Source organism: Strongylocentrotus purpuratus, unplaced genomic scaffold (assembly GCF_000002235.5).
Source record: "Strongylocentrotus purpuratus isolate Spur 01 unplaced genomic scaffold, Spur_5.0 spur5_scaffold_6, whole genome shotgun sequence".
NCBI lineage: Eukaryota > Metazoa > Echinodermata > Echinoidea > Camarodonta > Strongylocentrotidae > Strongylocentrotus > Strongylocentrotus purpuratus.
Window position 1 is genome coordinate 3,901,513 of NW_022145612.1, and position 25,302 is coordinate 3,926,814.

At 35.9% G+C, this 25,302-nt stretch overlaps 2 protein-coding genes across 2 annotated transcripts; one reads left to right on the plus strand and one right to left on the minus strand.

Annotated features, from left to right (window-relative positions):
- Nucleotides 1–13,230: 13,230 nt before the first annotated feature.
- On the plus strand, nucleotides 13,231–17,676 carry LOC580635 (huntingtin-interacting protein K). Its single transcript, XM_780682.5, has 4 exons — nucleotides 13,231–13,455; nucleotides 14,838–14,893; nucleotides 15,717–15,768; nucleotides 16,260–17,676. Exons 1-4 carry the CDS (start codon nucleotides 13,318–13,320, stop codon nucleotides 16,353–16,355), a joined length of 342 nt encoding a protein of 113 aa, XP_785775.1. The 5' UTR covers nucleotides 13,231–13,317; the 3' UTR covers nucleotides 16,356–17,676.
- A 2,341-nt stretch (nucleotides 17,677–20,017) lies between these two features.
- On the minus strand, nucleotides 20,018–25,189 carry LOC580696 (apoptosis-enhancing nuclease). Its single transcript, XM_780737.4, has 2 exons — nucleotides 24,993–25,189; nucleotides 20,018–21,275 (listed from the first exon to the last, which is right to left on the minus strand). Exon 2 carries the CDS (start codon nucleotides 21,253–21,255, stop codon nucleotides 20,233–20,235), a length of 1,023 nt encoding a protein of 340 aa, XP_785830.4. The 5' UTR covers nucleotides 21,256–21,275; nucleotides 24,993–25,189; the 3' UTR covers nucleotides 20,018–20,232.
- Between the last annotated feature and the right edge of the window lie 113 nt (nucleotides 25,190–25,302).

The following is a 25,302-nucleotide window of genomic DNA, read 5'->3' on the forward strand; positions in this document are numbered from 1 at the left end:
ACAACATGTAGGCATATAAATTAAATGCAGAGATAATGATTAACTTCAAATGTTTCAAGTGAAAGAAAACAACTGGTATTTTTACATTTTAAAAATCTACCACATCGTTCTTGAAATACATTATTACAAAATATGCAGATCGTCCTCGTGATAATAATAATAATAATATTTAAAAGAAGATGATAATGAAGATAATAATAATGTTACTGATAATGATAATTATGATAATTTAGTCTTATACAGATATTACTTTGATTTGATTAGACATCGACAATTTTTATCAGAGAAAAAATCTATGATTATCGCCAAATGAAAGAATACTAATGTGGTCAAAATTCGAAGCTATAAAGGAAACATAACAATACAGATTTGCGCAAATGAGCATTTTCGTTTTGTCTCCGTCCAATTGAAATTCACTTCTGGTGTAAGTTTGTTAAGTCTTTAATATACTTTAAAGTTTTGAAAAGACGATTAGATATCTCTTGTTGTTTTGAGGTAACGCAATGTGTGTGAGTGTGTGGGTGTGTTTTAGTTTGTGTGTTTGTGCGTGTGCGTGTTTTATGTGTGCGTGTTTTGTGCGTGCGCGCGTGCGCGTGTGTGTGTGTGTGTGTGTGTGTGTGTCATCGGGAAAAAGACACCACGCAACAAACATCACTCTGCAACAGGAGAGAATAAAGTAAAGGCAAAAGGGGCTTATAACCATCCCTTGAAAATACTAGATGTCTCATTGATCGTTGTACCGTGTGTGTAATATAGCTCCAATCTGAAAGTGCATATCCATGTATTCTCTAATCAACTTATGTCAATTTATAAATGGACTTAGTGAATCGCAATTAAAATGGCAATTATAGCTCGCTGTTGCACATTGTGATATCACATAAAGTTGGAATATAAGAAAGAGAGGCAGAATATTTTTTTATTTTTTATTATTCAACATGCATTTTGGTAAAATGTGAATGTCGTGTTTTGTTCCTCTCTCTCTCCCTCTCTTTTTGTATTCTCCCTCCAACCCCTCTCTGGTTGTCAGTGTTCTTTGCAAGCTCTCTCTTGTTTACTTTTCGGAAAGCCCTTGTTCTCCTCCAGACAAATTCCCCAAGCTCTTTTCTCGAGTGTTTCCTCTACGACTTCCTTTCTCTTGATTCTCGTGCTCTCGGCTGCCTCTTACATCATTATCAACAAACCTTTTCTAATCAATATTTATATTTAAAAATGAAACCTCTTAAGTTTTTCCTCATATATTTTCTGGTTGATGACTGAAAAAAAAACTCTTAAAATGTGCAAAAGAACTTCACAGCGCTTTATGAATTTCGAAGTTCTATGCTATTTAAAGATGGACACGAAATCGACATTTTTTGTCTTCGTTTTAACAGCGAGATCAAAAAAAAATTTGTTCAGGGACATGTAATAATGGAAATGACTGTTTGATAAGCAGCCCACTCAGGCGATTGTGTATTCGCTTGATTTGATAAATAATTCTCTCTTGTACATTTCTTCATCAAGTCTCGTCTTCTGCTCAATGCCCTTGTAATATGAGATAAGTGGGTGAGATTTTAATTAAAAATTAAATTGAAATTTTGCTGACTTCAAGATTACACTTCACAAATAGTTCACATCCAGCATTTTCTTCTTCTCGTACTTCTGAATCGTCTTGGAATCGTAACGACATCATGCCAGTGGTGCGATTGTCTACGATTTGAAGCCAATTCGGCTTATATTCTGACCACAATTCTGGTTGTAAATATTCTTATCATTATCTAGAATTTAAATCCAGAGGACATAGGTAGTTTAAATGTCCATATAAAATACAACAACCATTTCAAATAAAATCGGATCAAAGGAGGATCGTGTAGTGTGCGCCGGGCTTTAGATTTCATCTCGAGACCCTGCATTCAAGACGGGACTTGAAATACGTAGTCAACGTGAACTAGTTACCAGGCACAGACTTTATGTTTTAACTCGATTGAAAAGACTTCCCATATATCAACTCGATGTCAATTTTCATATAATATTGTATATCTCATAGAGATTGTGTTGGGATTACCCTAACGTTATTGGATTAACCGCACAGGTCAATACTTGATGGACATGGCTATTGAATTGCCTGAGTCTGATTTTTGTTGTTGAAAGTCCTTGCGATCATATTAATTCCATGAAACTTTGAGACTAGCCTAACTTTGGCAATCCCTATTTTAGGATCAGCTCTAGTTCAGGGCATTTAATATCTACATAGCCTTACACTGCAGAGTTTATGTTATGCGTTACAAATAGTGAGTGATTGTGCATGAACCACATAGCTCCCTTGTATAACATGTTTGTCATAATTTAATTTACATTTTCTACCCAAGAATATTCATATCATAATGCCCAAATAATTCATTTATTCTTTTTATTTGAACTTAACATATCCAACGCAATGAGAAAGAAATAAAAACCCGATAGATAATCACGTATATGTAGAATTCGGGAGTTAAACATCATTATGCATGGTCTAATTCATCTTTTCCCACTTCTTAAAGAAAGAGATTCAGAATAGGAAAGATATTCAGAATAGGCCTGCAATAAATGTTAGACATTACATGTATGTACTCCTAATCATGGATGCTTCTTTGTTGAGATTCTATTGATTATCAATCATTGCTTTCATCTTTTACAGTGAATTGTACTTCATCTTTCAAAATGCTTGTTGCATAGGTAAGTTGTTGCTATATCAGACGAACCTCCGTTAAGCTCTATGATCATCACCACCATTGGATTATCAGCATGCATTAAATTGGAATAGATTTGCGAACCGGTCAAAAAGAGGCTTACACCAACGTCAACATTGTCAGAAGTACATTGGCATTAAACAAAAATGGGAGAAATTTATTTCAATCCATGTTGCATAAAACTAAAAAAAATGATGACCATTACTTCTCATAATGTGTTTACCCAGTCAAGCGCGTTGGATAATTAAAAACCTTTTCTTCTTCTTTACCAGCGCCTATTATTGATTTTGAGATATGACAAATCAGGAAGTCTCTTCATTCTAATTGCATTTTGATTTGCATTTGTGCTACCGAATACAATAAAGCAATCTTCTAATGCTTGAATAACATTCAGATCAATACAGGAATTAAAAGAAACATAATTCGTAGCGGGAGTGGCCAATTCTTTTTTTCTTTCTAAACGCCGGTCTTTGGGCAAGGTTGAAATGATATTGTTGCATACGTCGATTTCTGTAAGAATATATCTGATGATAGAAGATTAATTTTTAAATTAATATAAAATTATGTATGATATAACGTGCCGAATATTATTATTTTTTTTTCGTTTTTTTTTTTATTCGTTCAAACATTGATGTGACATGGATCCAATAAATGTTGCTATGACGTAGTAGGCCTGTATAGTATAAAATGTAAAGCATATAACATGCACATTCTTTAATTTTCTAATTAAAAAAAATATATATAGAATTGAATGCTTACCGCTTATAATTATTTTCAGATATGTACGATGTTGATCATAAGCATAAGAGACGGGAGTACTCACTCGGTGGATGCAGCGACTCGAGAATTTTGAAATTACCAATATTCAAGCAACAGCCATCTCATGCTTGATTGTCTGAACAACCATGATCTTAATTTCTTTCGCTGGCCTTCATCATCATGAACGTAAAGAACGAAATCTTCCTTTCCATTTTACTGTCCATTAAACTTTCAAGATCATGTCTATGGACTAAAAGCGAGGATATATTTTTTCTGTTTCTTAGCCTTACCGCATCTTAACAAGATCTCCGCATCATGTGTACATCAACGACATAAACAAGGACATGTTAGAAAAGACCCAAGTTCCCAAGAGTATGGGTTAAAAGCAAGCAAACATGAATTTCATACATCTTTAAATAGAGCGCAGAATATATGCTAAAAATAAAAAATAAAATAGAAATAGAATATAAATAAAATTATAGACACACACACTCACATACAAATTGTTCATTTGTATTGTCTGGAATGTACGTTTAAGTTTGAGTACTTCATTTGTCATAAATTCCCAATAGAAGACAATATGCTTCCACAAAGAAAACAGTTATCATTTTGTTTTCCTTTTTCTTTTCTTTTTCTTTACAATTTGCAGAATGAATTTATCTGCAAACGACTAGGCGGAGGAAGGTGTTGTATTGAATATTATTGTAATTTATAACACTTTAGATTGATTTCGCCCCATAAGCTCTAAATAATACCTAAATACATTTATACATAGAAAAATCTGAGCTACAAAACACCCAAAATGCCGTTTCTTTTTACACAATCATGTCAAAATGAATATTCGGTTGCGAGAACAATGAGTTTCGATAACGGAAGGCGAAAGAAATGAAAAGCATTAGGTATTTTATGAATTCATCTTGCAAAGGCATCATGATTTTCATGGTTACAAAAAATATGCATGTGCTCAAGTTTTGCAAACAAGGGTTAAAATGTAATATTCCGCCAATATTCCGGCGAAAAGTGTGGAAAAAGAAATTTTTAAAAGTGAAAAGGGGGTGGAAAGGAGGAAGACGAAAATAGAGATCAAAGGACCCCTCTCACACCCTCCCCCTTAATCGATGGCCTTGTCAATTCGCAATATCATTTAGCGTATAAGACTTGTGCCGCCCCTAAAGATGCCGGTGCCCCTTTATTGGCTGGACCCAATCTACGCCACCGTTGGGTGCAGAGAATTAAAAGACAATAAAAAATGAAATATTAAATCAGTGAAAACATTATATATGATTATAAAACAAAGAAATCATTTCAGACAGCATTATATCAAAGGTTTATGGATCAAGCATTTCAATTTTAATGAGGGATGCACTTTGCATTTCAATTTTAATGAGGAATGCACTTTGCATTTCGCTCAGAAAATCATTTACAAAAATATGCAAACTGAAGAGAAAAAAAAGACCCTAATGGATTCCGGTCTGAGAATCGTTAGGTCACGTTTTCATCAAATTAAATTAAAAGCGAGCCCTAAAATGCATAATTTATATACCAACGTCACTCTCTCGATAGGAGAGTGGGAATCAAATCGTAGACACCTCGATGTGCTCTTGTGTGGCCTTATGTGAGAGAAGTAATGTTGTTCAAGGGAGTGATGTTTTATTGAAGAAATGGCAATTTTAGAGAGTTGTCCTCAATATCAACAGTTAATATATACTCAACGTCATCCAATGTCTGACCGTTTTGAATGGTCAGCATTAATAAAGACCTAGATTTCAAATGAATTAATCAAGCAAACATCAGGTTAATAGATTTTCTCGATTCTTTAAAATTATTCTATGAAATCATTAGCTTACAAAGAAGCCACTAGAATATACAATCATAATATATTGAGAGTGAAACACTAATTTAAGATTACATTACGTGAAAGATCAACTGCATAAAACACAGGTTAATTATATACAGAATGATCACCATCCCGGGAAGCTTCCAGGAGCTGCTGAAAGAGATAATAATTTCGAGGTCAAGGTCATCACTAGAAAAGATACATGTTTATGCGGTCATTGAAGCCTATGCATAGTTTTGGCCAGGCTCTCCAATACTTTTCTTCAGATTTATTCGATTTTAGTAGATATACCCCCACCCCCTTAAAAAAGAAGGAAACAATAAACTAACAATATAAACTAAATAAGCTGCTAAAATTGGGGGTCCCAAGATGATTATAGGAAACCAGCTCATCCGAAGAAAAAAATATACGTATTCTGAGAGATTGAATGCATTATTGCCTGTTAATATACAAGACTCCCCACCAAAGTGTATGAGAGAGGTATAAAGCAATGATAATAATATTTGCTTTTATATGGCGCTTAATACATCTACGATGTCTCTAAGCTCTTTCCAGATGTTCTTAGCATAATGTACAGTTTTTGAGCACAACATAATTATGGGGGATCGCCATTTTCTTGATAACGTGGCGTACTATGCGAAGTCATTTATCAGGTAAATGTATACAAATTTATGGATGCTTTAATCCAACTTGTTTGTGGTGATGAAGTATTTCATTCATCTGCTCTAATCGTCTGATACTACAATAAAATATTGTAAAAACACAAATTGCGTAAATAAGTTGTTACTCTTCTGGGTTGAATGTTTCGCATAAATGAAATATGTTTGTCAACTGCTATAGCTTAATGTTTTCAAGTAAATGAGTTACAGGTTGCTGTTCCCTGTTGTATATTCGCTAATTATAATTTGTTTACCTTTTCAGCTATTATTTCCCTCATTAAAAAGTAATAGCTTTATTATTGAATCAAAATATTATTTCCAACTAGAGCTTGGTGCATGTACAAGTTTGCGTGGTATGTCACATTATAAAGAGAATTGCTAAAATTATATGCATTACATCATGCGAAGAATATTTTCATCTATATAAGTTTCTCTTATACACTTTCGTAATGAATATTGTATATCAATGTGCTATTAATTTTACCTTTCAGGATACCTGCATTGTTCTTTGGGGAGAGGTTTCCATTAAACAAATGAGAGATGGAAATGTTGACCTGCAGGATGTCGAAATTCCTACTTGCTATACATAATTAATGCTTTAATCATGAACCTCTGTGAAATCGCAGCGGATGCATGTACTGCTAAGGCAATTACAGAGATGACGGATAGCCTTCATGTGGGTGTTCTTTATCGATAGAAGGAACTTTTAGATTTGCACGTCGACATAGTAGACTACTACGTGTGACGTCCTGTTAAGGCACCAATGCTTTAAAAGGACGTCACACGTTGACGTAGCAGTTCACTATGTCGACGTGCAAATCTAAAAGTTCCTAGTAACACTCAACGGAAAACTTTGACGGAACCTCACAATTTCTTTATACAAGCAAAACAATACATGGAAAACACATTACACAAGTTTCCATTGAATTTGATGTCTTTTTGGAATATTTTTGACCCAAATATAAAGAGTTTTATCAAGAAATCATTTTCTATATATAGGCTCCCGATATTCCCAATCATTGTTCTTGCAACCACGATCTATATTCTGGTTTAGTTGTGTGTAATAACTCTATGATGCCCAATGCTGTTTCTCGAGAACGTCGTTTTAGCGGCATTTCGATTTTCATACGTGCCAGAGTCTCTTTTAGACATCAGTCACCGTTAGACATAATTATCTAACCAACCCTACCCATAAAACTATCTTTATCATACAAAGAAATAAAATAATAAACTCCAAACATAATGTTTAGGTATAGGCCTATCTGGCTTTTCTCCTTAACAATTGCAGACAACCATGTTTGAAACGTTTGTTCATGGCTACATAAACGAAGAAATTGACAGTATAGTTGACACCGCGCAAGGCATATCCTGAAAACACACCCCATTCTCCAGCTTGCGTTTCTTGGATGTTCGTGAACAGGTCTTTAGGTAGGTTCTCAAGTACTATGGATGGGAACAGCACCGTCATGTAGATCATAGTGACCAGCAAAAGCATTTTTGTCATCACGTCATGCCTATTTTTCTCTTCTTTTCGCTGCTTCTTTGGTGAGGGAGCAAGCTGGTTTGGACGATGATCGGTGACTGATTCAGAAGTCGAAGGCCAGCTCTCTTTGGCTTCAGGATGTTGATGATGCTGACGAGGAATGGCTGATCTCGATTTTTGTGTTCCCACTTGAAATTCCTTCATATCACCTGATTCCAAACTTGTTGTCGACTTCGGTTGTGCTGCTTGAGTTGTTGAGACTTCCGTAAAGCAAGTGCTTGGCCTTGTAGGTTTAGCTCCAGGAGCTGTCGAGACTTCTCCTGTGTATCTCTCGTTGGGATTCATATTGATTGTGCTATGGACGGTCGGCAACTCTGGGTTGTTCATTCGGTTGGCGGCCATGACACGAGCTTGTCGTCTCATGACTATCCAAATATTTGCATAGCACCACAAGCAGATGACACACAAGAGTATCATCAAGTTCAAAGACACATTCCCTACTATTTCAAGCCAGTGGGGTCCCAGGAACGTGCATGCCACGTTAGAGCCACTTGTTTCAGCCCGAGTAAAGATCGCATACGGAATGTTTCCCGTCACGCTAAAAATAAAAGCTACTACAGACGCTATGGTCGCTCGATATTTTGAATTGTTCCATGCTCGGGGGCGGCAAATCGCAAAGTATCTGTCCAGTGCGATTAAGAGAGTGATTTGAGCTGCCATGAATGCCAACATCCTTCCAGAAGACCATATGACTGCACAGAAAGGATCGTTGCGAAGATCGGGACGAAGCAACCACACTAACTGACTAAAATACATCAAGCAGGATACAAACTCCGTAATAGCAAGCGCCATGATCAAAATATCTGTTGATATCTTTTTTAGCTTTTTACCAAATACCAAGATGATGATTAAATTACCCGGCAGACCGGTCAGGCATATTGTGCATACCCAGATGGAATTGATCACATTAAAAGCACTCATTGTTTGCGTTTGGAGCTGTGACTCTCTTGGCCAATCTCAGGAAGATAATTTATCAACTATTTAGAGTTCATCAAACTAAATTGAGCAAGAATAATATTGTACTTAAAAGCGTTTCAATCGCGAAGCTCACCGAATGAGGTATAGAAAGAGATGAGAAAATGTCTGGAAGGTTGTGCAAACTACGTTTTTCCGTGTAGACAATAATCCGGAATTTGTGATATACCATTTTTTACTGCAAGGAAGTGAAATCTGACGTGGCCCATCTCCGAAGTAAGTAATACGTAACTTTAATTATAACGTACGTATGTACCATATTAACAGCAGTCTTGCTCAACAAGTGTGTACATTGAACTTCACGCACATCTTTTGGATATCTCGGAATCACTTTTGTCGGTAATCAATAGAAGATGGCGTGGACAAGTAGAGCTTCGTTCCCGACTGTTTCCATGTTAACTAACAGTGTGTTATAGATGTTGTTGTTGTTGGTTTTTATGGCGTTTTCCATCGCCGCTGGATGGTTTTCGCCAGGCAATGTGAGAGGGCGTAGTTTCTGGTCCTCTAAGTTTCTAATAATGTCAGTCAAATGTTGGTAGTTATTTTCTATATTGTTATGTAGCTTGTTATTTTAAAGAATAAGGAAGGAAAGGATGAAGTGGTTGAATATTATAGTTGCGTTCAATTCATTATGTTAAGACGTTAGTTCTATAACGTTCGATCCTAAAACAAAAAGTGAATTATAATAATAACTATGATGCTAATAAATAATACAGCGAACCGTAATTTATACTCTATTTTATAGCTGAGCATCACAGACTTTGTTGTACCTTCCACTGCCTTTAAAAAAATGATTCCCAAAGAAGCGGGTAAGTCATTTGCAGAACTACTAGGAGATGTCTTACGTGACATACCTGACATATATCTGAATCACACATCCAAAACATTGCCGGACCACAATTAGGAAAAAGAAGAATGCATTAAAAAGGAAATCATTCTCGCGAAATGGCTCACGTGAGGGTAAGACAGCTTTTTATGATGCCGTGAAATACATGAGCTCCCTCAAAGGGGCGGATGAGTAAAAAAAGAAAACAAAAGACCGCATCCTTTTTAAGAAAAACAACATAATGAGAACTTCTTGTCTTTTCGAAAAGATCAGTAGAAGGAAAGTTGTCGACGGACAATTTCACTCACCCAAGCATATGTATTCACTGTCCTCTCTCATATATGATAAAGAGAAAAGTTTTGTTTCTGGATATCAATATAATGTATACATGTATCTTTCTTCAAGTCACCCTCAACAACTAATCTTGGATTAGCAGATTTTATATGACATCATAATTGATCATCTTTACTTTGCTTTAATGTACATGAAAATCAAATTAAATTACAATAAAGATGTGGCACAAAAACCTAGGTCCTGTACTGCATAACCACACAATAGGCAGGGTGCAATGAAAGAAAAACATTTTTCGATCGAAACATATTTAAGAGCTCAACAAAGACAAAAGAGACATGCATATTATACTGATTTACTACTATTTTTCTTTTAATTACGACCGTTAATATTATACAATTATACGATATCATTACTTATCTTCCTTATCAAATCCTTACATTTTCATCATTAATAATAATGTAATGTTTAGTTTTTATATAGCGCTTAAGTGCTTTACAAATATACCAAATAAGTTTCCTATATTATCATAACAGCATAATAGCAATGTTCGAGGGGGGGGGGGTAAATATATATATATTGAGTGCCACGTAACTGTCGCCTGACTCCCAATGGTGAGAGCAATGAGTTACAAACGGGGAAATTATGATAATAAAGATGCAGACTCTAAATAAGAGGTTCACTCTATTTGCGTTACAATTATGTCAACAAGAGCGTTCGGTAGGGACGAAATAATTATGGGTGCTTTTAGGCATACGTGAATAATTAAGTGTTTCCGAAGCATTAGATAAACAAGAAATCCTTATATTACCCCGGGTATGCACCATTTGAAATGGATTGTACAAAATAGATTTGTTGTTGTTGGTATAGTGGTTCATTAACTTGACTCTCAAGCCAAGGGTTGATGGTTCGAATCCAAGCCCGATACTAACATCCCTTGGCAAGACATGAATTCATATTTGCCACTCTCCACCCATGTGTAAATGGGTAATTGCTGGGGTAGTAATAATTACAGGGCCTCAGGAAGAACAGCATTGATGATAATTAGGCTTTCCTGGGTAAGCAAAATTGTTATTACCATTTTTATTATCAATATTATCATTAGAATTATAGATATTATTATAATTACTACCATTACTTTATTTTATTATCAATATTATTCTCATTATAATTAGTAGTAGTAATATAGTATTACTATCATTATCATTATTATTGTAATTACTTTTATTATTTATCATTATTATTAATATTACTTTTTAACATTATTATTACTATTCCTATAACTATTATTAGTATAACGTTATTGTTATTGTTATTATTATCATTATAATCAGCATTACTATTATCATTATTGATATCATTATCATCATCATCACCATCATCATCATTACGCATCAAGGGCTGTAATATATTTAACAAAAATGAAGTAGAAATAGGAGGAAGTAAAAGTTGAAGACGGGGAATAGGAGCCATCTTTTTTTTCTCTCATTTTTTTCTTCTTCATAATGTTTGATTGTATGATTATACTTGTGAATTTACTCGCCGGACCCCATGGGCCTAATGGGAGACCCACATAAATATGATCATATGGTTACTGTTCATGAATAAATATATAACATAATTATATAAATTACTCATCGTTGTTGTGTCTAATAGTATAATATCGTTACTATGGTGATAAAGACAATTAGTATTTCAATTTGTATGTTGGAAGCTTCTGGTTCTAATTTCGTAGGCTATACCTTATAATGCTTTTTATCTTTGTCATGGCAAGCTGTTACGATAATTAAATACAATTCCAGGATATATATTTATTTACAACTTAAAGGGGCAGTAAAGGAAATAATAATATTTCAACAACGAAAATATGAATCCGCATGTGGTTTTATTTTTTTACAATTTTTACGGTTCATCTCAATAATTTACATGTATTTTCACTTTTATACTTTAAAAACTATATCACATTTAAGTTTTATTCGATTTAAACTTTAGTTAATGGTTCCAAATAAAAATAAAGTCATGCACAACAAGCTTCGAAAAGTAATTAGTCCCTCGGATTGTGATTTCATAAGTATCATGTAAAAGAGAGGTATATCATGGTTGGCAAAATATATTTCGTATACCATAAAATGTAGTGCTTGTTAAGTAAATTGGGGAAAATTAGAAATGCACGTTCACGCATTATACTAAAACGCTCTTGGAGAAGTCACTGAAGTACTTCAAGAGAGTAACAAAGATACATGCATCATAATAGAGGCGTAAAGAAATAAGAATTCAATATACCATTTTCGTAACGTAAACAACTCTACCGGAGTGTTGGCTCAGTCAGTAGAGCGTCCGCCTCGACAACCGGGAAGTCGTGGGTTCGAACCCCGGCCGCGTCATACCAAAAGACATTTAAAAGATGGGAGTTGTTGCTACCTTGTTTGGCGTTCAACAGTAAGGGATAGACCAACGTCGATCTGGCGCTGCTCAGTGGCTGCCGGGCTCACGATCAAATGGGCAAAAAGAATTTCCGTTTCGGTTTAATAAAATTTGGAGTGGACTATTAGATTATTATTATTATTATTAATACATAAGTCTTTGTGAAGTGCCTCAATACAAGTTATTTCATTCACCTGATAAGAATAATGGTATTTCAGTAGTCAGAATGCAACTGCATATATATATATATATATATATATAAGTGTTGCTAGGTAGGTCAAGCAATAATGTTTGTCATACCTGGCGACAACTAATGTATGCAGTTCGGATTCTGTCTCTTGAAATACTATTATTCTTAACAGGTGAATGAAATAATTTGTATTGAGGCGCTTCACAAAGACGTATGCATTACATTTGGTTACATTACGAAAATGGACTATTGCAATGTATATATTATATATTTCAATATGTATCATGTACTTTAAAAATGGATATTTGTTACGCTCACATGTGAAATAATTTGCTAAAAACAGAAATAGGATACAAAACATGGATATGTGGTGATGACAAAATAATAAGTGTACATAATAATGATATTCGTTTGGTTATGGCAGGGAGATGGGAGGAAGTGTATTTATGTATATCTTTATACATTTCTTGCGGATTGTATTTCTTCAGGGTAATTACACTTTACTCAGGATCGGGACTTAAATTTACTTCAAAATTCAACACTTTTCTGAAGAATTGTGTCAAGTGCTTCAATTTAGGGATAATAAAATAATTATATTTAAGGAACTCCACCGGCAATTTCTTATGTATCTTACCATGGATTGGGAGCGCGATCACTCGAATATACATATATTTATAACTGTATATATACATTTTGAGAAGAAACAAATCATGAAACAAAATATAACAAAGTAATTTTTGAATGGGTTTGAATGAGGTTGGGGGGGGGGGGGCTTTTCTCAGGGTATTATGTCCCCTCCCCCACCAGTAAAAACCCGTGTTTGAAGCCATTATGCCTTACTAATACTTTCAGCGCTATTATATTGTTTCACTACCTTTCATTATTTTTTTGTTTGGGTTTTTTAAAACATTTTTTTTTTTAATAACTGAATAACAGACTGCTTTTTCAATCAAAGACCTACCTCTCTGTAATAATTTAAACAAGAGATGGCGCTAGACCCGTTCGCTCAAAGGGTTTGCTTAACTTCGAGACAATGTTCACGTGTGTCACAAGCCGGTAGGGCCTATGAGTTTTTAATCCAGGAAAGTAAAATTACAAGAAATCAGAAATGGAAACCGATGAGGTGGAAAAGGATGCTGCTAATGCAGCTCCTAAAGCCAAGGAACATGCTCTTATTGCTGCGGATTTAGAGAAAGTTACAGACTATGCAGAAGAAAACGTCATATCGGGCCAAGATATGAGCAATGTAAGTTTTTCAGTCCCATATGAGTCATTTTATGTTGTGTTTGAACAAAGTCAACCTAAAACAAGACAGTCATAACTTTATCCGGCTACTACGGAGATCTTCTCTGATCTTCCTACTATAAACCGTTCCACGAAGAGCTTACTAGCTAGACATCTGGTGAAATCGATACTATCGGCGAAAAGAGGGGCCAAGACAAACTAGTGATAGATCTAGATAGATCTAGGCCTAGACTTTCGTCTAGACATAGTCTGTTAAAAATAATAATATAGACTAAGCATCTACACTCAGTAATAAATCCAACAGGCTAAACCTAGAAGCAGTGACCGGGAATTACAGGCCAACGCCTTCTTTCCGTACCAGATGATGATGATGGTGTGTGTGTGTGTAGACTCTATTTGGGTTTTTACAGATGTGTATCAATCAGATATGATTATTTACTTCTGGGGACCGACCTTTAGTTGCTGAAAAGGCTTTTGACGAGTACCAGCATAGACGTAATGTCACCATCCGAAATACGTGACTCAGTTTCTCAGCGTCCTCGGCTGAATCAGTTTGTAACTTTCACTTTTTAGCTGGATTACAGGCGCACGCCACAACGCCTAGCTACCGGATTAAAAAAAAAGGCAGGGCGCTTGTTCAGAAACCTAACCAAAATTTGACCCGTAACTCCGGCATGAAGATACCCTTCTGAAACATACCCAAAATGAAGTAAATATTCATTAAATGTCCAAATAGAGATCATGAGTTAAAAAAAGGTGAAGTGTTTATTACCTGTTTCGTGTCAATTTTCTTGTTATTTTTGGAGTATTTTTCGGAAAAAACGTTGACATTAGTATACGATTTTTCACAGGTTTCATGGCAAACCGCTACACAATACAAGTGCATACCGATGGTGGGTTGCGGGCGGGTGCGCGCCTGTGCAAAGTTATCTACCATAATGTCTCAGATCCTCAAATATTTTAATGACAAAATTTTAACATTCCAAACGTTAAAACACGTCAGTTTACACATCTGAAGATAGAATTTATCTCGAAATGAATATAGACTAGGTTTGAAAACTAGAGAATACACTTCTGACTATGCTTGCCTACCATGGCAGACTACCCATCCCTTCAAGGATATTACAATGTGGAAATAAAGTCACGTGTACTATAATGATAATCAAAAGTGGAAAAAGCCTTAGAAATTCAAACAGTGCATATTTCAACTTTATAGGCATATTGCTAATGAAATAAATTAAGAAGGCTGCTGTAAATTTATGACAAGTGATTTCCAAGTCTTGCATTTAGTGTGTAGCAACTAGTAGTAGATCCATTACATTTATAAAACTTAAGTTTGTATAACTTATTTGTATCATGTATTTTAATTTATCTCACAAATAGGCAATTGCAGCATTGGGTGGTGACAGAACAAAAGAACAAGTAGAAAAAGCAGAAAGGTAAGGCAATGCTGTATTGGTGTGCTCATTTTGAGAGATGAATTGAGCATTTTTTATCAATCATAATGTGCTTATGAATGTCATTTTCAAATTATATATTAAAGATACTATGTCCAATTTGTAGGCCAAAAAAATGAAAAGGTTAAATTCCAACGTCATTTAAAAGATACTAATTTAAAACAAAAGGGCTTGAAAATAATTTAAATACCAGAACACTGCCAATGTCAAGTTTCACAGACAGGACATACGCAGAGTTGCCAACCTTTTTTTACAGAATGATTCAGTCTTTTTCCTCCAAATTACAGTCGAAAGTTTTTTCAGCATAAAATATGTTTTTTAAAAGAATTTTTATATATTTTTTTTTATTATGATTTTTTTTTTACATACCGCATGTCAAAAAACTGACAAAAAATGTTGATTTGATCACAAATTCAATAGAAAACTAAGGTTAAAACATACTTGAAGAAAAAAATATTCTCAAAAAGAATGAAATGCTGATAATACCAAATAACAAAATAAAAATACATACTTGTAAATAAACTATAGTTCCTAATATGGAAAAAACAGCATGAGGAATGGACATTTTGCATCGGAGGTGTGTCACGTGTGGTTGTAAGTTTTGTTTTAATGATTTCTTTTATTTGCTTAAAATTCCTTTTTTTTTTGCCATCAAGGTTCCTTTTTTTGGGTCGCACAAGGGGGGCACAAGGTTGGCAGCTCTGCATACGTTACATATTGATAATTCCTGCAAAGCTCTACAGAATTTGATGTTGGTTCATGGTTGTAAAATAACTTCTAATGAGTAACATTTTTTTTTCTACAGAGAAAAGGAGCTGGCCAAGGTGACCATAAAGAAAGCTGATGTTGACTTAATAGTGAGTATAATTATAAGCTGTGCTTATTGTGAATTGATTAATGAAACCTCTGTTCCATATGACTTTTATTCATGAAATCTTTAATACCTGCTCATATTGAATGAAAGCTTTTTTGTACAGGCTTAAATTTTCAAATTATGAGGCTTTGGTCATATTTTAAAGTTAGCCCTCTCAGGTTCAGTAAATGATTGTATAAGAGAGAAGTATCTAATAGTTCATTAATGTGCTGAAATATCTCTTCTTCTCCTCTTCTTAGCCTTCGTCTTCTTCTTCTTCTTCTTCTCCTTCTCCTTCTCCTTCTCCTTCTCCTTCTCCTTCTCCTTCTCCTTCTCCTTCTTCTTCTTCTTCTTCTTCTTCTTCTTTTTCTTCTTCTTCTCCTTCTTCTTTTTCTTCTTCTATGATCATCTAAATGTTTAATTATTTTTAATTATTCTTTTACTGATTTCACCCCTTGTTATAATTGTTTTTCATACTGTTTTATTTATGACCAGATCCAAGAAATGGAAATCTCCAGATCAGAAGCAGAGAGAAGTCTGAGGGAAAACAAAGGAGATCCAGTTCAGGCATTGCTTCAACTAGTCAACTGAACTACAAGATTATAAATGAACTGTTGATCTAGCTTTTGTGTGTACATGACATGAAATGATGGAAAGGAAAGTCCAAACTATGTACCACTGTTCTGGTCTCCTGACAAAGGCCTCAGCAAGAATTCCTTGGTCTATTTGTTAATAGATCCTGGGACCAAACATCATATTTAAACCTAAACTTATTCCCAATTGCAAGTTGCAAACTTACCCCTAACCATATTTCTTTGACAAGATAAAGCCAAGAGCGATTGGCTGATCACCACTATGCGAGAAGATGATAAACATGATGAAGAACAATGGACACACACAAAGCATTCTCAATTGGCATAGACCACTCATACATGTAGATAGAACATGGTACAAATAACCCAAAATCTTTTAAACATGGAGAAGTCCCACTCTGTGCATTCAGAATAATCACTGTTAAAGTGATGGAGTTGCTGCATGAATACTTTTGTTTGCCCACTTGAAAAGAATGCATCACCTGTGTGTCAAACAATGTATAGCTGGTGCATAAATGAATAATGATTACGGTACATAACTTTAAGTTTAATGACCACAATGATCTCCATTATTCATCTCGATGAGTTTTACAATTTTGTACAAATTACCATTTTCTGCCCATACGCAAATACATGTACAACTGTACATGTAGTATCTGCAAAGTACAAACTAGTTTATACTGTCAACTGTCCCAGATTGACTCTAAGTGTAGACTGAAAATTCTGCCCCCAAAGCAAATCTTTTCCCTTTTTTCCCTTTTTTCCCTTCCTTATTGATTAGACAGACCTTGGTTTGGAATATTCAACAGGGCCTTGTAAGTGAAGTTAAGGATTTACTTCAAATTTAAGTACCTAATGTAATTTGTAAATCTCTGTTTCAAATTTGATTTGTTAATGCCACTGCACACATTATGGCAGGGCCGACCAGATTTTGGAAGAAATGTCAATTGGATGAGATCTGATGATCAATTGTAAATCTTTTCCGATCAAGGTTTGACATCACTACCGAGAATGGAAGACCAACTATTCATGTTTTCTACCCAATTGATTTTGCTATATTTTACAAATTTAGTTCTCTAATGTTTATAATTGGTGATCAAATCCTTTTCCAATTTCTTCCAAAAATGTCCTGAATGTGTAACTAGGCAGATTGTCTGAATTCTTCACTGAATGACAATTTTCGTCCCTCATGTAATAGGAAACCTGTATGATGCAATACATATTTTAATACATGTATAAGTTATTATTATTAATTCCCTTTTTTTTGTGTCAAGTGATGTTTTTTAAATAAAATTTGCTTTGTATCAAGGACAATTTTGCATTCTGTTGTGCACAAGTTTGTTTGGGGCAGAGCAAAGAGAGATGTGGAAATCTGAGATAGTGAAAACTACACGTTTCCTTTGCATGATTCAGACCTGATAGAAACTCAATTTAAATCAGTTTCCCCCGATTAAAAAAAAAAAAATCCCTGATTTTCCCTTATTTTCTCTATTATTCCCTATTTTTTACCTATTATTTCCCAATTTTTCTTACCGGTACTCAAAAGGGGGGGAATGTTGTTAGATGCCATCCCCCCCCCGAATCCTCTTCTTTTTTTTTTTTTACTCGAGGGGGGCGTGGTTGAGGGAAAAGAGCTCACTATCGCCCCTGATGATTAGATGTTGTATTGCCCTTTTGCGAACCGACTCAAAAATCTTGAAATCTACGGTCTGCTTTAAATTTTTTTATTTTACCGTTTTTTAGAGAGAAAAAATGTATCAAAGCAAAAAACTGATAAATATCAGCTCCCCAAAAAAGATTCCCACCCATCGACCCATGTTCTGGCACCTAAAGGGCAATACAACATCTTTTTGTTTAGGCCTAATGTACGTACACATGTAAGGGCTTTTCACCCCCCCCCCCCCCCAAGTACTATACCTATATTACAAGGTCTTGCATAACCTTAAGGTCCCGAACATGAATTATATGTAAAGCATTTCACTACGGCTTTGTGACATTTTCTCTTTGCAGACATCTATTACAAGAACTTTGATACATACATGTACCTTTCATCTCTGCCATTTAACCGCCCCCCCCCCCCCACCCTGAAACTCACCGTCTCCCTATTTATTTCCTTCTCTCAATCTTTCTCTCTCACGAACTGAAATGCAATGATAGAGTTTAGACTTCTAATTAAACTTGAAAACTTCAAGTACCCTTTCACTTCACATCTCCAACATAAAATAGAATAATACACTTACACACATACACATAAAATTAATGAAAAATAAATGCTTCCATTGTCTTTTAAAATCTGATTTAATAATCTGATAACGTAACTCTTCTACAACTTTGGTACAGAGTTGTACAAATGTATGCATCTCTACAACTTGCAGTATCACACACAGAGGTACCATACAAGTAAAAGTATGCATTGTAATGATAAAAATCTTCAAAGATGCCTTTTAGACATTCTGGGTAATATTAGAGGGCTTTGAAAGCTCCACCATTTGAATTATATTTTGGACCCCTACTACATGTACATATACATATAAAACTTTCTACATTAATATTTTAAACTGTTATTACAGTATAAACAAAAATGATAGTGTTGTTTTAATTTTATGTATAAAATAAGCTCATGTATTAATATTTTTGAGTTCACTATTTTGTTTCTTTCCCAGAAATCAGTTTCTCTTTTGAGAATTCAATGAATTGAAGAATTAGTACCAGATTGTATAAAGATAGTGTCAATAAGAATTAAGAAAATAGTCTTCATAGAAACCCTTATTATTTGTCATTTAAGATTTTTTCTTCAATCTTCAGTTCTTGGTTTATGAAAAAAGCTAACACTTTCTTGTAAAAGCAAGTAAGCAACCACGCATTAATGATGCAACAACTACATGTACATTGTATCCAAATTGCTGATCTAATAAAGATGGAATCCAGAAAAACATGGTACTACATGAATTTTCAAGAATTACTTTTTAGGTACAGTACTGTGCACTCTTGGGGTTCAGAAACTACACATGTGCGTACATGTACAAGCCTCCTCCCCCTAAAAACAACAACAACCAATATTACTTGTATTAGATAGATAGATAGATGTATATAAAGAAGAGAAAAGACGGGTATACTTATTTCAAATTGGCCATAACATGTGCAATAACTAATACATGTAAGATCCATGTAAGATCCGAGTAATATGTAGGGTATGAACTTTGAACTTTGGAAGAGTTTGAAATTGATTTTCATGATAGTAATTTCACCAAATATCTCAATTTAGTTCAATGCAGTGTTTCATTACACTGTATCGACCAAAAACTCTATTAAAACAAAGACACAAATAAGAATATTTAAAAAAGGTACAATATGAGTAAAGGTATACATATGTACAAGTAACTTGAGGAAAAATGTCAGGAGTACTGTTCACAATACATTGTCCCATCAATAATCATACGTTTTTCATAGAATTTTTTTAAAGCATTTTTATGAAAATTGAATTTAAAAAAGAAATGTGAATTTAAATGTAATGCATACTTAAAGCATGTCTCACAAAAAATCAACATAGGTTTCATATAATAATCTATAGGTAAATATTATTTCATATTTAAATGACAGAGCATACGAGGCAAAATTATGATAGTATCATACTTTATTTCAATAATGCTTCTCCTTATAGCTATTAGCTATGCATCTTGCTTACGGATAAACTTTTGTAAAGTTTCAACAAAGGCAGAGTATTCAACACAAATCCACATCACCATCGAAGGTGAAATTTTATCTTTGCAGCTGCACATGATGTCAATACAAATACATGTACTGCAAAACCAATCATGTTAACCGATCGGGCTGCATTGAAATTATAGTAAATTAGTAATGACATTGGTATAATTTTAAATTAGGTCTTCAGGCCAGAAATGGTCATCAAGGAAGGATGTCCTGAAATCTTGATCAGGGAAAGTTGATTGAAGTTCTTCCTCCCACTTATCCTCTACAAGCTTGTACAAATCCATGGCTGCTCTTGCATCTTCAACAGATGAATGTTCACCCCTTTGTACATCAATACCAAGCAGATATTTAGCAAGGGATTTGAGACCAAGATGCTGGCCTGGTGTGCACTTACTGCCGTATATTTCAGCCAATAACTTGCACTTGCTTGTGTCTCGGACATCATTTGGAGGATGGGCAAATTTGAGCGCTTGGAAGTCATTCCAAACTGCATGACCAATGACGATCTTATCTTTGAGAAGATTCTTGACTTGTTCCTGGGCTTCATTGAAAGGTATTGCATTGACCATGTTCCGGGGGCGGATTCCACTCCACTTAGTTCTGTAGTCTGTGATAGGCTCATCTGGTTTCACATAGCTATCATAAATGATCTCTCCACTGTGATCAATAATGCTGCATCTGGCTAGTGCAGCGAATCGTCCTTTGGGTCCCAATCCTACCATTTCACAGTCTATTGCAACAACTTCTCTATGACGATTACCTTTATCTTTTGAGGTAGTAGGTTTTTCATTTTTTGCACTATAAGGTTTATGTATGTTGCTGGACTCACGATATACTGTCATCTCTGATTTACCTACTATACCACGAGCTGATTCAGAATGACACATCACAGGATTCTTCTGTAGATTATCTCTACCACTTGCAACTGCTATATCAGATACTGGTAAGTAACGATTTATGCACATCTGCCTTTTCTTACTCAGACTGACATTCTGAAAGTGAACTCTCTTACCACTTTCTAGAATCCGAAATATCCTTCTAGGCAACGCCATTTTTTTCTTTCGTGCTTTCCCAGTACCAGTAGATTTGTGTGTTACTTTTAGTTTCAAATCAGTTGACTTAGCCATGGATGTATCTTGTGGCTGGTATGATGAAACAACAAAGGTCCTCAGATTTGCCTTTCGCATGCTCTTCCTTGGCAAAGTTTCTGCAAGAAAATGAAGATTGTGAATTAAACAAATTATACAAAGACTCTTAAGATTTGTACAGTATAGATCTGCAAAAAAAGAGGTGCCTGCACAAGGAGTTGCTAAAATTCAGCAAACTCTGTACATGGCACTGCAGGCATCATGGTATACATTAAACGAATTGCTATCCAGTATTATTGTACAGTAACTATCTAATCGGCAATGCCCAAAACAGGTGTTTTTTGTGTGTACACCGCATGTATTTGCATTTCAGGCAGAACCAACATCGCCAACTCTTAAGAAGTACGCATGCACGGTATGTGCTGCGCATGCATACTTTCTCTTCGCCATGTTGAATTGACGATATACATGTACAACATGGCCATGGGATGAATTTGGTTAAGAGGAATAAAGAAATTGTACACCCTTTTGTTGTCTGCACCTTCACCTGCTGTCACAACACATCCCATCCCAGTATAGCTTGGAAAAGCTGCTTCAGGGATTACCTCATCAAGTATCAAGTATCTCCCTTTAACTAGGGTGTCTGAAGGATTTTTCAATTTTCAATTTGGGATCGTTTTTCACCATTTTTGTTTGATATTTGAATTAAAAATGTAATCAGAACAATACATTTCAAATTTCAAGTCTCACCGATATTTCTATCAAAAGATACAGCCCCTCTGAAACGCTGTAATATTCATAGGATTTTGCTCAGAATCGACGAAAAAGACGTACACGCAGAGTTTAATATGTTGTTTTGCTAAATTTAGCCAAACGGCTGTATCGCGCAATATGCAAGCGTATGCATAGCGTACGCATGTAATGCGCAACTTGCAGCTTGAGCCACGCTGTCTCCGCGATATGTGCCATTGACTAGTATGGCTAGCCTTTCGCACCATAAAACCCGGAAGTGAATACACGTTATCGTCAATGGCAATATTGCGGAGACAACGTGCACATTGTCTCCGCGATATTGCCATTGACTATAACGTGTATTCACTTCCGGGGTTTATGGTGCTAACGGCTATCCATACTTTCATTCACTATACGTACAGATGTTACGCGATGTAACCATGGTTTGGACTGTGCGGAGCTCACGCCTCCCTAATTAGCCGATTCCAAAAATGTGGGAAGGGTATTTTCAAACTATTAGGCCAAATGATCCCTTGGGGCTAGCGAAAAAAAAAGCACCTGGATATTATCCTTACGGCTAGCCCTACTTAAGCCGCAGGGGCGCGGCTCAGGAAAGTGGCAACTTTTGGAGCTAGGATGCAAACAACATTTCAATCGCTGTTTTGACTTTTGACCACGATATTTTTAGAACTCTGGGGGTGGCCCCCTATGGGGAATATGGAGAAAAACCTGCCCTTTCATATGACACCACATTTATTGAGTTTCATCTTCAGGATCACGAGTAATTAAGGTTTCAATTTCAATTTCTTCATAAAATCATTGACCAATTTTGCATGGTCGCGTAATGCACGTAGACCACAGGGATGCGTGCAATCTCTATGGGAGGATTTTAGCACACATCGGGCGCGCGATCAGACTTCTTACCCTTCAAAGACTTCTCCAAATTATAACTTTAATTAGACCCTCTACTTCTTTACATTTCAAAAAAGTGTGACCCAACCCGCTGTTTGAATTGTTTTCCTATGCAGGCTACTGCAGGTGGAGTAAAAGATTATCAAGCCTTCAGTTTCAGTTTATTAAAAAACAACAGACATAGGTCTAGCAATCATGTGACGAACAAACATGATCCGAATTCGAATTGGGACCCAAAAAAGTTATGCTCGTTAGTGGGGCCCCTGGCCTGGGCCTGGAAAGGATGGACCTATCAATCCCGGCGGATTAGCAAAGAGACCATCTCACGCCCGCAGAGCCCCCAAAATAAGCAGGTCCTAAAATTGGTCTAGATAGCTAGAAATCTAGAGCCCGCCTGATCGAGAAGTTCATTTAGAGTAAAGGAGCCCGTTTTCGGCCACTTAAATCCTATTTTTAGGACTCTTTACTTCCTATTTATTATCATTTCTTGTTCAAATCATGAAGCAAATATTATTATTATTTAAACAAAAAAAGAATCCCAGAAAAAAATCACGAATTGCCATGACAATATTCATTTCAATTTTCACTGTTTTGGAGCCCGTCATCGGCCGAGCGTTTCAGTTTACGGCCGCATGTACAAAGTCAATAGGAAGCGCTCGCGCGCGCCGTGCGTTTCTGCGCTGATGTACAGCACAAGCGGGCGGAGCAGGTATCCCACGCCGGAGCTCCCTGGTGCTCGCCTGGCCGAAGACAGGCACAGCGGTGATCGGAAGTTGGAATCTGAATTAGACAGAGATATCGTGTGTGCGTCGCGGTGTGCGGCTGCATTGATTTAATACATGCGATGACATACTTTTGAGCTTGCGACTAGCACAAAATCGGGCTTTAAATCTGAAAAATACTTTAAATAAAGCTCATTTTATGGTACCCATATTTCTTACAGACACGCGTAAGTAGGCAAATTCATGCAAAAAAATATATTCAAAAAATTGACTTGAAAACACATCAGACAATTAGTCTGAACCGAGTCAGGAGCAGATTTGAAGAAATTATATTTTTATATGTTGTAAAACCAAAGATTTAAGAAGAAAACTGACCAAGTATCTGTACTAAAAATCGTACATGTAAAATTGGTCGTACACATTCGACAGCTGAAAATGATGCGCACGGTTGCGTTACGTGCGTTCTTGAATCCAAAATCATACCTCACACACACACTCTCGCCATACCGCGAATGGTCCGTCGTGGGGAGCTAGCCGGCTGAGAGTTTGCAGCGATACCAACGCAGCTTCGGAGCTCCGCAGCGCGCCATTTTAGCGGGACTCGGAAAGGTTCGTGGTGGGAAGGCAGCGGCCTAGCTTTTTGCCCAAACAACACAATACTCGCATGTTATTTCTACATAGATTAAACATAGGATGGTTAAGGGTCAGACCGGATAACATTATAAAAAAGATATATCCTTCCAACCTCCCATATCCAAGTTTTGGGCTGATTATTGCCGACCCACCGCAGCAAGGCCATTCAGATTTTCGTACGCGACCGAAGCGCCCTCTAGTGCCCCCTGAATGTGCCTAGCGTAAGATACTCGATTTTTCAGATTTGGGTAGCGGGACCGGCGATTACATCGCTAAAATGTGATATTTTACGATATATTTTCCATTGCAAATGTGGTTCTTCAGTGACACTGGCATGGTATGGTATATGTGTAGGATATGTGTTATGCTATTATGCGATGTATTTTAGAGTGATTTTACCTTGTATCCAACCAATCGGCCGAAAACTGGAGCTGGCCGATTACGGGCTCCTTTACTCTACAAAACATTGCTACACACACACACACACACACACAGAGAGGCTGACTGGCTAATTATTGCTATAATAATAGTACAGTAATAGTGGCAATCTATTTAACAAATATGATTTACACAAATGTCTGAGATAGAACATTGCTACACACACACACACACACACACACACAGAGAGGCTGACTGGCTAATTATTGCTATAATAATAGTACAGTAATAGTGGCAATCTATTTAACAAATATGATTTACACAAATGTCTGAGATAGAGTTTAGACTTGCATTTTACGCGACGTGGTGTAGCTAGTGTACCGGGTAAATGTCCTGTGCACTGATTCGAAAGGAATTCGGCTCAGTGCAATATTTCGCCTAGATCTAGATTCTACTTACTTTTTACTATAACCCGTGCACAACGATTTCGAGATCGCTATGCCCATCTGTAACTTAGATCTCCAGAAACAGCGGAAGTAAAACTTGAACCTAAAAACTAAAATGTCGAAGTTATTCAGTTATTCTTGGTTTATCACGTTGCACCCCGTTGCACGTTGCACCACTCTAACACTGCACTCCAGTGCAACCTTAACCACGTTGCGCAATATCAAGAATCGTGTCAACTCGACCAGCATATCTATCGCCTGTCATTAATCGTCCAGTCTCGCCAAATACGAACAATTCCTTGCAGACTTTAAAAAAAAGGAAA